At 36.9% G+C, this 16,786-nt stretch overlaps 2 protein-coding genes across 2 annotated transcripts in view; one reads left to right on the plus strand and one right to left on the minus strand.

Moving 5' to 3' along the window:
- LOC307130057 (TRPM8 channel-associated factor homolog) overlaps positions 1-16,786 on the plus strand; it is a 360,060-nt gene that overhangs the window by 147,358 nt on the left and 195,916 nt on the right. The gene's annotated exons all lie outside the window — the stretch shown is intronic.
- numbl (NUMB like endocytic adaptor protein) overlaps positions 1-16,786 on the minus strand; it is a gene marked incomplete at both ends in the record, with an annotated part of 34,411 nt that overhangs the window by 12,917 nt on the left and 4,708 nt on the right. Inside the window, 3 exons of the mRNA XM_079822963.1 lie at positions 1,077-1,151; positions 5,627-5,701; positions 8,838-8,988. Coding sequence (XP_079679089.1) covers positions 1,077-1,151; positions 5,627-5,701; positions 8,838-8,988 — 301 coding nt within the window. The remainder of the gene's footprint in view (positions 1-1,076; positions 1,152-5,626; positions 5,702-8,837; positions 8,989-16,786) is intronic.

The raw sequence follows: 16,786 nt of genomic DNA on the forward strand, positions 1-16,786 counted from the left end.
AATCATATTTTCAACATTTTATCTAATAATGATGACTTTTTATCTCACTATTATGACTTTTAAAATCTATTTTTGATTTTCTATCTAATAATGAGGACATTTAAAATCATATTTTCAATATTTTATCTTATAATGATGACTTTTTATCTCACTATTATGACTTTTAAAATCTATTTTTGATTTTCTATCTAATAATGAGGACATTTAAAATCATATTTTCAACATTTTATCTAATAATTATGACTTTTTATCTCACTATTATGACTTTTAAAATCATATTTTTGATTTTCTATCTAATAATGAGGACATTTAAAATCATATTTTCAACATTTTATCTTATAATGACGACTTATCTCACTATTATGACTTTTAAAATCATATTTTTGATTTTCTATTTAATAATGAGGACATTTAAAATCATATTTTCAACATTTTATCTTATAATGATGACTTTATGAGCTGATCAGTAATATAGTAGAATATTTAGTGTCCCCACTAAAGTCCCCAGGAGAAGAGGGACAGGACACACAGGTGGCGTGTGAGAGCGGCAGGAAGGATTAGGTGACATTGCTGACTCATATGCATATGGGAGGATTACCAGAAGGGCATAGTGAATGGATGTTTGAGTCTGAGGCCCTTACGAGAAACAAAAAAGAAAGCTTTGTGGTCTTCCGCCTTCTACTGTGAGCTGAAAACTCATTATGTGAGGCCTTTGACCTTTTCTGGTTAACTTTCCGGGTTTTGTGTGAGGGAAGGATGTTACATTAATCCTTCAACTTTCAAAAGAAAAACCCAACCGTGAGAGACACGGGAACCTTTGGCCTCAAAAGTCGTCTTGTGTCTGAGACAGTCTAAGTGATGTCTCATGAAGCGGGATGGTCATGTGACGGGTCTTTTGGAGGTCTGCCAGCTTCCTCTTACTGCATATTTTGTGTTTCCTACAGACCTACTCTCTCGCTGATGGACTCGGCTAATTGATGGCTTGGGAGCTTTTCGGAGCATCAAAGACTTTTTTTTTTTTACCCTTGATTAATGGCTTTCAATGGATGCACAACAAAATGTCTATGCACACATACCTTGGTTTTGTCGTCCACTACTCTCAGGCCATCAGCAGACACCCAAAGCACAGCCTTGACAGTTTTTTTTCCACTCTGAGAAGAAATATTGAAACAACATCAGCCTTTTGACAACAACTGGATATTAGCACTGCATTAGCACTACTGCAGAGGCTTTGATTTGCTCTGCATCAAGATTTTTTTTTTCCATGCCATATTTCTTTGACAGTTTTAGCCTTTGTCAGCTCGATTTTTCCTACAGTGTATTATAGAGCTGCCTGACAACATGCTGACCTGTGATGCATGTGAGTTCCAGGAACAAGACCCATTAAGGCCAGATAACATCAGATTTGCCAAGTGCAATAATAATACAATTAATATTAAAGGCTTTACAATTCTTATCAAGAATCCTGAAACTATTAAGCAAAAATATTAAGCAGCTCAACCATTTTCAACAATGATAATAGCACTTCAGCACCAAAATCAGCATATTAGAATGAGCCAAAGAATAAATTACAATTTAAAATATATTAAAATCGAAAACTTTTAAAGAAAGTTAAAAAAGAAAAAAAGAAAAAAAAATATTTTAAACTGTAATAATATTTCACGTTACAACCATTTTTACTATTTTTGATCAAATAAATGCAACCCTGTGGAGCATAAGAGACTTCTTTTAAAGCATTAATAAAATCTTACATTGTAAAAAAATTCTTTTTTTTAGAATTTGTATATTAAGATTATTGGAGTACGTTTTACAAGAAAATACTATTTCAGTCTTTCTACTTAAATTCATGTTTATTTTTTCCATTATACCAACACCAAACCTTTTAACAGTAATATATATATATATATATATATATATATATATATATATATATATATATATATATATATATATATATATATATATATATATATATATATATATATATATATATATATATATATATATATATATATATATATATATATATATAGCACTACTGCAATATATTTATATTTATATTAGGGCTGTCAAAAGATTAATCGCGATTAATCGCATCCAAAATAAAAGTTTCTGTTTACATAATATATGTGTGTGTACTCTGTTAATTATTATTTATATATAAATACTCACACATCCATGTATATATTTAAGAAATGTTTGCATGTATATACTGTATATACATTTATATAATCTATAATATATATATAAATATAAATGTTTTATATATAAAAATAATATTTTTTTCTTAAATATATACATGCTTGTGTGTGTATTTATATATAAATAATAATTAACAGAGTACACACACATATATTATGTAAACACAAACATTTATTTTGGATGCGATTAATCGCGATTAATCTTTTGACAGCCCTAATTTATATATATTTATATAGATATATTTGATGGGACCACACGGGCCAGCCTTCACTCCCCACGTGCATCAATGAGCCTTGGCCGCCCATGACCCTGTTGTGTGTGTGTGTGTGTGTGTGTGTTTGTATATTAGTTACTCGCAATGGGATCTTAATATTTGGGGGGTCCTAAGGTACGTTCTTTAGGCCAAACTCGGGGAGCAAGGCAGAATCGCATTTAGACTGAAAGTACACATCGAGTGCTCATTTAGGACAGGTTCTGTAGACTGCAAGGCAGCTCTCTAGGTTTTAAAACAGGGTTTAAATCTTTCATTGAATCTGTTGCGAGTGCATGTCTGTCTGAGAGTGAAGGTTAGGAAACGCATTTAATCTGGAAAAACTGTAGGAATAAGTAAAAGTGAAGGATGCAGCTAAATCAAGAAGAACTGAGGGAATCCAGCTGATGTTACGAGCAGCCCAAAAGTCACTGTCCAAATTTGCCAAGACAGCAGAACACTAAGGAAATTACACTGGTTGGAGGAGGTAGAGAGAAGAGACTGGAGAAATAAGGAACAGGCACAAGAACAGAGAAGAATGAGATAAAGGCTTCGGGGGGTTTGGGGAAGAAGAGAAAATAAATGAAGTGACTGTGTAGATAGACACAGCGGGAACTAGCAACATGGGGATGAAAGAGCAGAGCGTATATGAACAGATGGAGTGGCCCCAAAGACAAGGGCCACACACAGTCAGTGACATACAAACTGCACTTGTGAGTGAAAAGGTCTGTGCAAAAATATGGAACGATTGTTTTACAAACAAAAATGATATCAATTACAGTTCTGCTCTGACAATTCAGTAATGAGATTTGCAGTGTCAGGATACGACTACCAAGACAATAGCCATTGACAGAGCAGCTACGCTCTATAAAGATTGATTTGATTTTTAAAATAAATGAGACTGATACTGTGAGGACTGAGGATTTAATGTACTGGGAGTCTATAAAAAGCCTTTTGGACACAATGAAGAAAAGCAGGACAATTTTTAAAAAATGGATATGAATCCATGTGCCAGGGGCACTAGTTTTACGTCTGGTTTGTTTTGTGCTGTTTATGCCTGATTCAATTTGGCCTACACAAAGACTGGTCACTACATACAAATTTTCCACACTTTTTGATTTATATGAATTTAAATTACAGTAATTTCTTATTAATATATCTTTTTTATATATAGATCTTATAGTGATGGCACTCAAACAGCACTTTCTTAGCAATTAAATAATTTGGAGCTGACAATAATGTATATTATATACTGTATAAATATTTAAATCACAATAAATATTTCTTTAAAATTTTTCAAAATTAATTGACATAAGCTTTTTACTTAGTAAGTAACTGGCCTAGACTGCATTTAAGGCATGATCTAGCAAAAACTGTTCCAACAGGTGGGGAAAATAATAATAATAAAAAACATATCTATTTTTTGTTTTGTGCTGGTATGCATTTTTCGATTTGACCTACTGGTCACTTGATACAGAATTTCCACACTTTTCGATCAATTAATTTCTATGACTTCTTCATTGATTTTTATTAAAGGGTTAGTTCACCCAAAAATTAAAATTCTGTCATTAACTGCTCACCCTCATGTCGTTCGACACCCGTAAACCTCCGTTCATCTTCGGAACACAAATGAAGATATTTTTGTTGAAAGCTGATGGCTGAGAAAGGCTTCAGATAGGCCTCCATTGGCATTCAGTACATTTATACTCCCAAGACCCATAAAAGGCACTTAAAACGTCGTTACAAAGTCCATCTCACCACGGCATAGTTCTCAAAATCGGGCTAAAGTGTGCATTTCATGGATTCCCGAACGCCGGATCTGCGTCATATTCTCGTGCATGCGTCGTGGAGGCACACACGGAAGACAAGAACAAGTTGGATAAAGGTGTTATTTTGATTTTTTTTTGCGCACAAAAACTATTGTCTGTGGTGAGATGGACTTTGTAACGATGTTTTAAGTGCCTTTTATGGGTCTTGGGAGTGTAAATGTACTGAATGTCAATGGAGGCCTATCTGAAGCCTTTCTCAGCCATCAGCTTTCAACAAAAATATCTTCATTTGTGTTCCGAAGGTGAACGGAGGTCTTACGGGTGTCGAACGACATGAGGGTGAGTAATTAATGACAGAATTTTCATTTTTGGGTGAACTAACCCTTTAATAGATATATTCACCAAAGAAATTTCTATTACTTCACAAATTAATTTACACATTTTCCATACATTTTTAATTTCCTGATATTTTCACCTTAACTCAATGACATAATACATTGCCTGGCCATAATTGCTGTTTGGATTTAAAAAGGCAAATGCTTTAAGGAACACGCCACTTTTTTTGAAAATAAAAAACTCCCCTAGAGTTAAACAGTTGAGTTTTACTGTTTTCGAATCCATTCAGCCGATCATTGAATCTGATTAGACCGTTAGCATCTCGCTCAAAAAAATTACCAACGAGTTTCGATATTTTTCCTATTTAAAAGTGGACTCTTCTGTAGTTACATCGTGTACTAAGACCGACGGAAAATGAAAAGTTGCGATTTTCTATGCCGATATGGTTAGGAACTATATTCTCATTCCTGCGTAATAATCAAGGAACTTTTGCTTACGTACCATGGGTGCAGCAGCGCAATGATAAAAATAGAAAATAGTCCCCAGCACACTCCCTGTGCAAGCAGGTTGTCACGGTGCTGCGGCAAAGTTCCTTGATTATTACGGCAGAATGAGATTCGGTTTCTAACCCTAACCCTAACCCTAACCCTGTTTGGCAACATTTCTTCTAACCCTAACTGATGGAGTGTTCAGCTTTTCCTGGCCATATTCCAGGATGACAATTTTAAGATTCATCAGGCTCAAATTGTGAAAGAATGGATGGGAGTGAGCATGAAGAATCACTTTCACACATGAATTGGCACCTCTGAGTCCAGACCTTAAATTCATTGAAAGTCTTTGGGATGTGCTGGAGGAGACTTTACAGAGTGCTGGACTCTTGTATTGTCAATACAAGATTTTGACCAAACATTGACGCACCTCTTGATGAAATAACCACAACATTGCATCATGCATCACATTTTTTCCTCTACCGACTAACTGTATACATAAGCTTCTTTGGCTGCCAATTTGCTTTTTATAGCAAGCGTATGTTTTATTGTGTGAGAATGGAAAGCATTACTGTACTCACCACTTTCAGTTTTTTCACTGCTTCTTCGCACACATGCATCCCTCTGGACTCATCTACCTCCACCAGACCGAGGTACTGCAGAAAGAGAAAAAAAAATACAGAGAAAAGGGAGGAAGAGAGAGAAAGAAAGAGAGAGATCCATATGATGAAATACACATTTTCTATTTTTCTTCCACAACACCATTAGTTCTCTAAATGACATGATGTGCATTGTGAAAGTAAAATCACTGCTCTGTCGTTTTTGCTGAGGTTATGTGAGAAAAACAGAGAGGAACACACATTTACTTTGGGGAAAACTAGTCCTGTCCAAACAGGGCTAGTGTAGATTTACAATGAGGAACCCGTTGAAAACACAGCAGAGGATATATTTGTGGGAACTCTGAAGTGAGACATTTTGTCCAGCCTAAACCAATCAAAATGTCCTCACACAGACACAATTAAAAGTCATCTAGCCAGGGTTATGTGATTATGGTGGCCACGAGGACAGAGGCCATTACAGGATTACATCTCAGTCTCACAGTGATTCCTGATGCCTCAGGCTGGAGAGTAAAATTAGGCTGAATTTAATTATGCAAGATCCACTGCAATATATCCTCCACTTTACTTAATGATGCAGACCTTCTTTAGTCTTGAAAGAGCATCTTTTCATTGCAAAATAGGATTGTCAAATGTTTTTAAATCAAAATAATTGCATAATATGCTGATTAATTAATTACTCGCAATTATTAAATCGCATATATCAGTATTTAGTGAGAAAAGCCACATAGGAATTTTGAAAAATGGATTTACTTATTTGTTTAACTATCAAGACTAGCCACATTCTGGAATTAATACAGAGGGATATGATTAATTCTGTTATATTTCGCAATCGATTTTCAAACTTAAATAGTGTTGTGAATGTACTGACTTTAATGTTGATTTAAAGTCATTAAAATATTCACATAATTACCCATTTAATGGATTTTACCAGAATGAATGGTATATATTCTACTCCTTAACATCCTATTCCAGCCATGAGCTTGGTGTTATTATTGTGTGGGGGTTTGATTGGTCACCCTTTAAATTCAAGTCTGTTTTTGTTCAAAGCTCTAAAGCCTTTGGCCCTCGGCCAGACACTGTGAGGGTGTTACCGACTTTCAAACATTTAAGAAGTCAATCTATATCTGGACATTCCCATTATACCCGTTTTCTTTTGAATAACAGTCCCAACGGTGACTTTTCCCCCCATTTGAAGTCTCAAGCAATTATATGAGTATTGATGCTAAAATAAACTACACTACAGACATTTATGTTGGCAGAGCCTGGGTTAGTTTGAATTAAAATGAAACCGACACTATTTACTTTCTTTATAAACATTCCTAGTCTTATTGTGCACCCTTAGAAAAAGGCTTCAATGGGATTCAATATAGTTAAATTTTAAAGAACAAAAAGGTTTTTATATAAGGAGAAATTATTGTATAAAACTTTCATATTTGACAGGTTATCATTTATCATGACAGCTTTGTTCATCAAATGTAATAATAATAATTAAAAACATTTACTTTCAAGCCACTTTTTTATGTCAACAGCGTAAGAGTCTGACACAGACTAAAATAAAGTGTTGAATAAAGTCGTTATTTTTGTTTGTTTTTTGCGCACAAAAAGTATTCTCGTCGCGAGTCACATGGACATTTTAATGATGTTTTTCCTACCTTTCTGGGCCTTGAAAGTGTTAATTAAATTGCTGTCTATGGAGGGGTCAGAAAGCTCTCGGATTTCATCAAAAATATCTTTTCATATTTTGGGTGAACTAACCCTTTAAGGTTCTATATAGAATATGTGTGAATTATTCATCTGTGCTCATATTTCAATGTTTTTTTTTTTGTAATCCTTAAAGGGGTCATGAACTGGCTTTTTAAAAAAATGTATACTGTTGTCTAAGGTCAACTTATGACGTTTGCATGGTTTTTACATTTAAAAACACATCATAATGAATAAGTAATAGGCTATTTTCTGCCTTGGTTTTGAGGCTCTCTGAAGAAATGCTCAGTTTCGATGGGCATGCCGCATTGACGACTTAGAAGTAAACGCCCACGCTAGGATTGGATAAGATTTGTATATTTAATGAGCTTCAGCTCCCTCAGTACATGTGGGGATTGTTTTGAAATCGTCTGGGGAAACACTCACAGGGCTCGAAAAATATATTTTTCAAACAAACACAATGGTTCATCTCTCATCCACCTGCAATTGAATGGAATGTTATTTTTGTATTACTTGGCCCGCCTGGTCGGTGAATATAACCGCGAACCACACACAAGAAAGGAATGTTATTTCACTATTTAAGATAGCCCGTTGGCAAGCCGGTGATACGTCTTGGTAGCCCGTCTGAAAAACACATAGCCCTGAGACGTTGGGCTTTGCGAGACCTGGCCCATAACGTTACAAGTCCGAGTCTGATCACGAATGAACCAATAACACCTCAAATAAAGGATTATCCAGCATGTGATAGCGTGCTATGGTATGTAATCAACAGATATCAAACGATCTGTAACAATGCAATACTAACACATATAAAAACACGTTTTACTCACATAAGTGTGTTGCACCGTTCCTGTGGGATCCAATATAGAAGGGACAGCATTGTGTTTTAATCTCAATCTGTCTGCAAATCCAGTCTCTACCTCTATCTTGTTTACAATCGATTCTGCGGTGAAATGAAGCGAACAAGCGCGCAATGTCTTACACACGTGAGCTGGAACCTGCATGTTTATTGCTCGGTAGCGCGACCCGTTTAGCTCCACGAGTCGGTGGGCGGGCTTGAGGCGGCGCTTCTGCATTCTATGACGTCATGGGTCAACATATTCTGAGATCAAGCGTTTTCTGGGCCTGGTGTCAATTAAAGCTTTTCTTTGAATAATAAGGAAGATTTCAGCTCCGAAACTTACAGGATATCTTTATATCACAATGTACTTTTATATTTCAAAGGCTCAAGAGAAAGTTGATTTCTCAATTCATCACCCCTTTAATCAGAATGTCATATCCTTTTACCAATATTAGTCTGGAGTAAATTTGAATTCTGAAAGCTTTGTGTGACAGCACTAGATCATTGTTTAGCTAGAAGTCAATTAACAACAATCTGGATGAATTTGGAAACCCTGCATTCAACATTTTGGTGAACACTGCTCATCTCAATTTAAAATAATATTAACAACCAGTTGACTTATCAACTTACCCGGACAGGAAAGTTGCATTTGCCTTTTCGTACAGCCTCTTCATCTGCTTGCCATTGGTGCGGCCGGCTGGCTTCAGGCATGTAGGTGGGCTTCTTCCTGCGCAGGCTCTGACGCAGCTTATTCATCTCCACGCTCTCAAACTCTCTGTTGCTGAGGACAAGAAAGAAGACGCATTAGTAGGAACACATATCATGAACAAAATAGACTTTACTTCACCTCAGCTCCCAACTGTTAAGTCAGGACACATACTAGCTGGGTGTCAACTGAATGTTGACATATCACACAGACAGCAATATTTCCGGTCATGCTGGACAGTCAGGCAGGATGTAATCACTCTGATTTGGATTTCAAAAAATGCCACCAACATTCATTTCATATTTCTCTGTATTTTTCACTGAATGAAAATAACCACAGCATATTGGTTAAGCAGAAATTGCAGAGAATGTATTCACCTCTGTTTTAAAAAACAATTACTTTGCTCTCAAGAGCCCTATTTATGCAACATAATTAGGTCATTCATTCCCCATAATTTGCATTGGTAATTTCAAATTCGGATGCACAACACCACAAAGCCAGGCCGCTCTGAAGAATGCAAATATTTGAAGCTGTTTAGTCCAAGTTACGCATGCATATCATAAAAATTTCTTTGAGGCGAATGTACAATAGTACATACTAAGACTTCAAACACTTGGCCAGATTTACTAAACAGGGCAAATTAGCGTGAGAGCGCAATCCCATAAAAGCGGCGATGGGAGTGAAAAGTTCTGCGCGTGATCTACTGAGGACGTGCAAATTAAAGAACTCAGAACACAAACAACGCAGCCGGATCATTTGCATAATGACCAATGCAATCTACCAAGGGCAACGCAAATTAGCGTCTGGTTTAAGACATGCTTTTTTTGGACAGTAAATAATGGAGCAAATGCCAGTAAATGAACTAGCGCAAACCTTAGTAAATCCCATACATTTTGCTTCTGAAAGGGAAACTCCACAGAAATAACCGTCCACACCTTTTAAGCACTAATTTTTCACTGCGTGTCTTTAGTTAGTCCTGACAGTAGTTTTTTAATGCCAAAAGAGGGTTTGCGTTGGCGCAAGCTTTTAGTAAATCTGGTCCTTAGATGGATAGTCATCCTACTCACCCTCATGTCATTCCAAACCAAGAATAAAATATATTTAAAGAAGATATTTAGAAAAATGTCCTAGCTGCTCTTTTACCAAAAGATGAATGGGGACTGAGACCTAAATTTTCACATTTTAGCTTTAACTTTTAATGAATTTAGCTAATTTTGTTATGCGCTATTAATCTTCATTTAGTTTAGAAGGTAACAATCTTTGTTTAGTTTAAGATTTTCATCTACAATTTATATTTTATTTCATCTTTATCTCAGTTATTAAAATAGTTATTAGTTAATAGTTACATAGGTATGAATTGCTAAATATCTTCCATAAAAGAAAATAAATCATACGGGGTTTGTAATGACATTACAGGCTCAATAAATCGTGACTACATTTTTGCTTTAATTTTCATAGCACTTTTACATATTATACACATTACATATCCTAAAGTTACAGTAACACTTTATTTTACAGTGTCGTTACATATTTTACATGTACTTACCATAGTAATAACAGTAAAATTTACATAATTACATGCAACTAAACTTCAACCAAGCCATAAACTTACCCTAACCCAATAGTAAGTACATGTTGTTAATTAATATTACTCAGTACTTAAATATATAATTACACTGTAACAATGACACCTTAAAATAAAGCGTAACCAAAATTACAAACTATAAAATGAATTATTATTACCGTCTTTTCACACGGCTTTGCATATCTTCTTGAAAATCTGTAAACTTCGCACAAACTGTTGTACTGCGTTCTTCAATGTGAACCACAAAACCACTTTCGCTTTTATAGCTTCACGTCAGAGACCAAAAGCGCTCATTCCCCGAAGCATGAAGTGTTACGGGTAACAGGTGGCAGACATGGAGCGGTGGAAGTACCACTATGCACGCCAAACGCAGCATAACACACCCACATATTCAAAAGAACATGATTCTATATGAGTGTGTTTTTTTTAATAGCCCTGGCGTCGAAGTCTCTGGAGGCTTTACTCAGCTCTGGCACGCGCCTGTTGCTGAGCTTGACAGATCCCATAGGGGTCAGAAAGGATACGCAGGACTGGCACCTGCCGCTCGTCCGGGTAGTGAGGCGGGAACGGGCAGCTGAATAAACCACATGGCATTTTTAATGAGGCTACAGGACATTACAGTTACATCAGTACATTCTCAACTGGAGGCTCTGGATGTTTGGGGGTTCTTGATCAAGATCAGTCAAAGCATTTGCAGGAAGAGGAAACGGAGGAGCTTCAGAGATTCTGCTCTACTTTTAGGACTGATCTAATGGCTGAAAGGCTGCCAAAGCTACGGAACAGCAGAGAGGGAGGAGAAGACATTCGGAGAACAGGCCAAAAGCCAACGAGAAAGAAAGAGAAGACACTTTATAAGGAGAAGAAAGAAGGAGCTTGAGATGTAGAAGGGGAGGGAGACAAGTACTAAACACTCTCATTGAATCTTATTGAGGTCACAGTTCTAATGTGTGTCGCTCACACTGATTCATCCTGACTGATTCATCACCAAAATTAAACATTTTGTGAATCAGTTGCCAGGACAACTAGTTGACTAATTGATATTAGGCTGGTTTGAGGTTCACCTGACACATTCCTTAGGAGGAGGTGCTTACAATAGATGTATTGGTGTTCAAAAGCAGCAGGATGGAGTGCAACAGGGTCTCGAGCTGGACCACTGAAAAACAGCATGAAACGTGATACATCAACCAAATAGGTTTGTAAGAAATCGGGATATTTCGGGACACCAATATTAAAATTCTGGCAAGTACAGAATATTTTTATTTGATGGCCAATAACCAGTCAGTGTTATTTTAATATCATTTATAGTAATTTTAGTACTTCAGCCTGAACTTATTTCAGTTAGTTGCCAATGTAGCATTTTTAGATTTTGTTTAGGTGTTGTTTAGTCAATAATTGGTCGTAAATAAAATTCTATACTTGTAAATACAAAAATAAAAATCCTTTTAAATGCTACAAGTGAATTTAGGCAACAGGGAGATTATAACATTATATGTTATAATCTAGACATTATGTACGCACAGTATGAAAAACAAAATATATTCATGAAATGTAAAGATTGAGTATCATACACCCTCTATCATACACCCAACGCAATGCTGATTGATTGTTTATTTACAATAACAACTACTTACTTGAGCAATGAATTTTATAAAATTTAATTTCTTAATGTTTATGTGAATATGACATTCAATTCTAAGAAGAAATATCAGAATTGCAAGGTAAAAACTCGATATTCTGTCTTTTCCCCCTAAGAATTGTGATAGCAATTCGCAATTGCAAGAAAAAAGTCAGAATTGTGAGATAGGCCTAAAATTTTGTTTAAATGTTACTTATATAAAACGTTATACACTGATCAGGCATAATATTAAGACCACTGACAGGTAAAGTGAATAACATCAGTTAGTGGGTGGGATGTATTAGGCAGCAAGTGAACATTTTGTCCTTAAAGTTGATGTGTTTAAAATAGGGAAAATGGGCAAGCGTAAGGATTTGAGTGACAGTTTGTTGTTTGTTGCCTATGGGGCTGCATAGCCACAGACCAGTCAGGGTGCCCATTCTGACCCCTGTCCACCACCGAAAGCGTCAACAGTGGGCACGTGAGCATCAGAACTGGACCACGGAGCAATGGAAGAAGGTGGCCTGGTCTGATGAATCACGTTTTCTTTTACATCAAATGGATGGCCAGGTGCATGTGCGCTGCTTACCTGGGGAACACATGGCACCAGGATGCACTATGGGAAGGCGGCAAGCCGGCGGAGGCAGTGTGATGCTTTGGGCAATGTTCTGCTGGGAAACCTTGGGTTCCGCCGTCCATGTGGATGTAACTTTGACACGTACCACCTACCTAAGCCTTGTTGCAGACCATGTACACCCTGACCATGTACACCCTTTCATGGAAACGCTATTCCCTGGTGGCTGTGGCCTCTTTCAGCAGGATAATGCGCCCTGACACAAAGCAAAAATGGTTCAGGAATGGTTTGAGGAGCACAACGAGTTTGAGGTGTTGACATGGCCTCCAAATTCCCCAGATCTCAATCCAATCGAGCATCTGTGGGATGTGCTGAACAAACAAGTGCGATCCATGGAGGCCACACCTCACAACTTACAGGACATAAAGGATCTGCTGCTAACATCTTGGTGCCAGATACCACAGCACACCTTCAGGGGTCTAGTGGAGTCCATGCCTCGACGGGTCAGGGGTGTTTTGGCACCAAAAGGGGGACCAACACAATAACACGTCATAATGTTATGCCTGATCAGTGTAGGTTTAAATATTATTTCATGCTGTAACTGTAAAGATATTATGCCCCTGAACTGCATTTGTGAAAATTATTTAGATCTATTGTTTACATCAAATCCATGCTTTAGTAGACTAATCATCGCAGGTTTCATCAGTTCAGTCTGGCTTGACAAACATAAATGTGTGTGTTTAGCTTCACAGAGCATCTTCGACAACGGTTCCCTATATTACCGTTTTTTCGTGGGTATTTTTTGTGCTATTTTGCCCATTTTCCTCAACTTTACCACTGTTTTTCTGCCGCCACAATGCGTGTGCAGCTGCAAATGACATAACCGTGACGTCAACTCCAAATTGGTCTATTAGTTAGTACCTTGTTATCGAAAATTGGTTTTCGTAATTGTAAAATTCCACAAGATTTGGAATCGCCTACTAATTTTGGTGTCCCGAGCCTCGTTAACACATACGGCAAAGAAAACAACTTGTTCTTGAGAGGTTCTTATGAGACTCGCCAGGGAAATTTCCAAAACATGCATGTGAAAGTCACACAACAGCCATAAGAGCCACCCGAGCCATTCCATGGAAATGATTTCATCACCAAATGAAAACCAGCTGGAGCAACATGGGTAGAGTGAACCAAGACTAAACCAAAACAACACTTTTGGCAGAACACTTCTCTTCATGTGTCTGTGTGACGAACCGACCATATACCACATCAGATCCAAGCAAATATCTTACTAAACAAGACGTTAAAAACATACATTTATATTACGAATATTTTGGCTTCTCTGTGAAGCATATTACGACTGATTTGTTTTAGAATCATAGCATACTCACAGCAAAACCGCACTGAAATAACACTTTTAAAGTAACAGTTCATGTCTTCAGAAGTCTTGGAATACACTGTGCAAGTTGAATGGACCACTGTTATGCTACTTTTATTTGATTTTGTGTCCTTTTTTGAATATTATTTTAAGGTAATGGGTTGAGAGAAAGAAATGAAAGAGAAAAAAAAGTGCAGTGAAGGGGCTAAAAACTCACTTAGGACACTTCAGCGACCATAAGAACTGTAGCATCACATGTAACTAACCAATCAAAAAGAGCAAGAGGCTCAAAATCGACAAAAGACCATCTTAAGCTCTCTCAAGACTGTAGAGATACTGATGAAACAAAGGCTGCAGTATGACTCTCACTACATTATGGAGGCGGAGGAGCAGATATAGCTTTTGTTTCATTATTGCTAAAATCAATGCTCTCAGTGCAAGAAATCAAACCGCAGCAGCTGCCTGCGCTCATTTCAGAGATACCGTGGGTGGACAGTGTAATGGAGGCTTTTTGGATGCTTTTGAAAAAGGGAGTAATTGTAGCATGACACTCCAGTCTCTTACGGTAGGCTGTACTCAGGTCTTTTAACTAACATTAAGAGGAGGTTGGAAAAAATCACTCACAATTTATTTCAGCAGGGTTTCTGTATTGTTTTTATTCTGTCCTCATTATTTATTTACCCTCTTATTGTGTCAAACATCTGTTGTTTCAAACATCTGTGGAACACAAAAAGAAATTTGGAAAAATATTCATGCTGCTCATTGAAAACGAATGGTGATCATGGGGGCGTAAAGCTCCATAAAGGTAATTTTGTATGATGTTTTTTGCCGTTTGAAAGCCCCTGTTCACAATATGCTTTCCTGAATGGAAAATAGAAGCTCAGATATCTTATTTTATTTTCAATGGAACAAATATTTCATACGTTGTTGGACTGAAATTTCAGTGAATTGAGTCCTGTTATCACGAGACAAGCAGGATAAAGCAATTATGGATGCCTCGATATAAATATTTGGACCAATACAATCTATAATTATGTTCATTATTATGGCCAATAACTGATAAATAACCAATATGAAATGTTATCCTAATTTCTAATTCTTCTAAATAAATGAACAATAATACACTGAAAAAAATATTAAATGTGAATTTAGGTGCCACAACATTATAACACACATATGAAAAAAATACTACTAGACTGAATATTTAATTAAATTAGCGTTTTTTAAAGTTACATGACAGCAGAGGTAATCTAAATGTAAAATTAGAGGAAATAAGATTTTTAATAGATTAAAAAAAATTAAGCTGTAAAAAATGTTTCTTGAGCAGCAAAGTATAAGAGTGATTTCTGAAGGATCATGTGACTGGGGCAATGATGCTGAAAAAAATCAGCTTTGCGTCACAAGAATAAATTACACATTTTAAAACATAGAAAACTGTTATTTTGTATTACAATATTTACTGTATTTTTGGTCAAGTAAACGCAGCCTTAAAAATGTCATATTTCATCAAATAAGACCCCAGAGTTCACATATTTATGGAGGACAGATACAGAGCTGCACACAAGTGACCCAGTTTTCGACCTTATAAACAACGTTTGCAAATATTATCTGACCCAGGAAGCAAAGGCGACTTGTTTCTCTGGCCATCTGTCGCAGCTCATCTAAAGAAGCCACACCATATCACACCTGCTCAGATTGAGTTTACACTCACACACATAAACATGACACCCACACACACCCACATACGTCAGATCCAGACGCGAGTAATCGTGTTTGCAGATGACAGGGGAAAAGGGGTCAGACCCAAATGTTTATCCTAAGAGGAACTGGCCTGTGCTAACATCATCAATACCGAAAGACACTGACACAGTGACCATTTCACACTCACAGCCAGTGTGAATATGTGGGTCATTCAGGTTTGCAGCACAAGCTGTCGATTCAATCGCGTAGGAGTTTTCGATCAGAGTTCACTGACATAAGCTGCTGAATGTTCTCAAAAGGCAAACTAAACCAATGTCCCAGTAAAACAATCCTCCTACCAAATGCATGTCTGTGTGCAGGTTGCTTTAAAGAGTTAGACAGCCGTGGGCTCTAATGCAGTGAGACAGCTGAATCAGAGACTGCCATCAGCAAAATGAGTCTTATGCACTCGACTGACACTCTGCCTAACCAACAAGGGCTTCTGAGGCTTTTCCCAAACCAAACTTTCCCTCAATCCACCACAGGCCTAAATCAAGCTCAATTATTATTTGGCAAGGATATTTCCCTTGCTCTGCTTTATTTTAAGGATATGCTGCTTATTAGCAGTACATGGTTAAGAAAAGGCATCAAACTCTCCTTTGGACATGAGTAGCCTAAGCCTTACTTAAAGTTGCAGATTTTTTCTCTCTCCTGTATTCTTCAGCACATCCAAGCATAGCAGATTATCGAAAAAGAAAGAAAAATGTAGGGCGGGGAGCATCGGTTGGTAATTCGATTTTGAGATGTGGGAATTGCTCTCACAAATTGCAAGCTTGCAGGGGTGGGGTTTAAGCGGAATAAAGCACAAATCATACTTTAGTTTTTATGCATACAATATGTTATGCGTACAGTGTCCAACATAAATTTCATCAGCAGCAGCATAATACATACTCTGTACCCTTAGGTTACACATTTGTTGGTCCATAAGGTGGCAACAGTGTCCCAGACCATTTTTTCTTTTTTTTTTCTTGGACTGTCCCATAGTCG

This window comes from Gobio gobio (assembly GCF_949357685.1).
Source record: "Gobio gobio genome assembly, chromosome: 8".
In the NCBI taxonomy this organism is placed as follows: Eukaryota; Metazoa; Chordata; class Actinopteri; order Cypriniformes; family Gobionidae; genus Gobio; species Gobio gobio.